This window comes from Condylura cristata, unplaced genomic scaffold (genome assembly GCF_000260355.1).
Source record: "Condylura cristata isolate star-nosed mole 26May11 unplaced genomic scaffold, ConCri1.0 scaffold00076, whole genome shotgun sequence".
Lineage (NCBI taxonomy): Eukaryota > Metazoa > Chordata > Mammalia > Eulipotyphla > Talpidae > Condylura > Condylura cristata.
Window position 1 is genome coordinate 78,773 of NW_004567177.1, and position 959 is coordinate 79,731.

General features: G+C 71.3%; 1 protein-coding gene across 1 annotated transcript in view; it reads left to right on the forward strand.

Moving 5' to 3' along the window:
* The window catches only part of MLLT4 (myeloid/lymphoid or mixed-lineage leukemia (trithorax homolog, Drosophila); translocated to, 4), a 21,900-nt gene that overhangs the window by 5,398 nt on the left and 15,543 nt on the right, over positions 1-959 (forward strand). Inside the window, exon 2 of the mRNA XM_012734837.1 lies at positions 181-376. Coding sequence (XP_012590291.1) covers positions 181-376 — 196 coding nt within the window. The remainder of the gene's footprint in view (positions 1-180; positions 377-959) is intronic.

A 959-nucleotide genomic window follows, 5' to 3' on the forward strand; every position in this document is an offset into this window, starting at 1 on the left:
GGCGAGCGCGAGGGCCAGGCGCCGCCACACTGTCCCCGCGCCGTCCCGTTGGGGCTCCGCGTGGTCTGAGGTGCCGATGACCGCAGTTGGGCTGCGGGCAGGTGCGGCCTTCTTAGGCTGCTGCCTGGCGCTGGCGTGCGTTCGGGTGTTGTTCAAGAAATGTCCGCTCTGTTCCTGCAGGATCTGGAGTTCCACGGAGTGATGCGATTCTACTTCCAAGACAAAGCTGCTGGGAACTTCGCCACCAAGTGCATCCGGGTGTCCAGCACCGCCACCACCCAGGACGTGATCGAGACACTGGCCGAGAAGTTCCGCCCGGACATGCGGATGCTGTCGTCCCCCAAGTACTCGCTCTACGAGGTGCACGTCAGCGGAGGTCAGTGGGGAGCCCGCCACGGAGTGCCGGGGCGACCTGACCCTTGGTGGCCAGCGGGCGCCTGTGGACGCTCTGGTGTGGCCGCCGTGTTCGACGTCGGCTGTCCTGGGCAGCAGCTCGGCCCGCACAGCACCGGCCGCCTCAGTTGGACGGTCTGGGCTGTGCGCAGGCTTCGAGCGGCAGGGAAGGGGCCGCCTGCCGGGAGCGGGTCTGTTCAGTGAGCAGGTTCAGGGTCGCCCGGGGCCGGGCCCGGGGACACTGGTCCCGCCCACCCCAGTCCTGGGGGGCCTCGGGGTTCCCTCCGCTTGCGAGGGCGGGGCCCTGTGAGGCCGGTTTCCGGGCAGCTGGGAACCCACGGCAGGCCTTGGGTGGCGGGGCGCACGCCCGGCCTCCTGTCTGCACGTCACGTGCCCCCCCCAGGGCGGCGCGAGGGTCCTACGCGCCCTCCGCGGGAGCCCTCAGCCTCGGGCTCCGGACTCGTCTCCAGCTGGCTGTGTGGGCGGACACAGGCTGTGTCGCCGGGGCAGCTGCCCACGGCTGCCGGTGGCAGCCGGCCCTGCCACCCTTGCGGCCCCACGCCTGC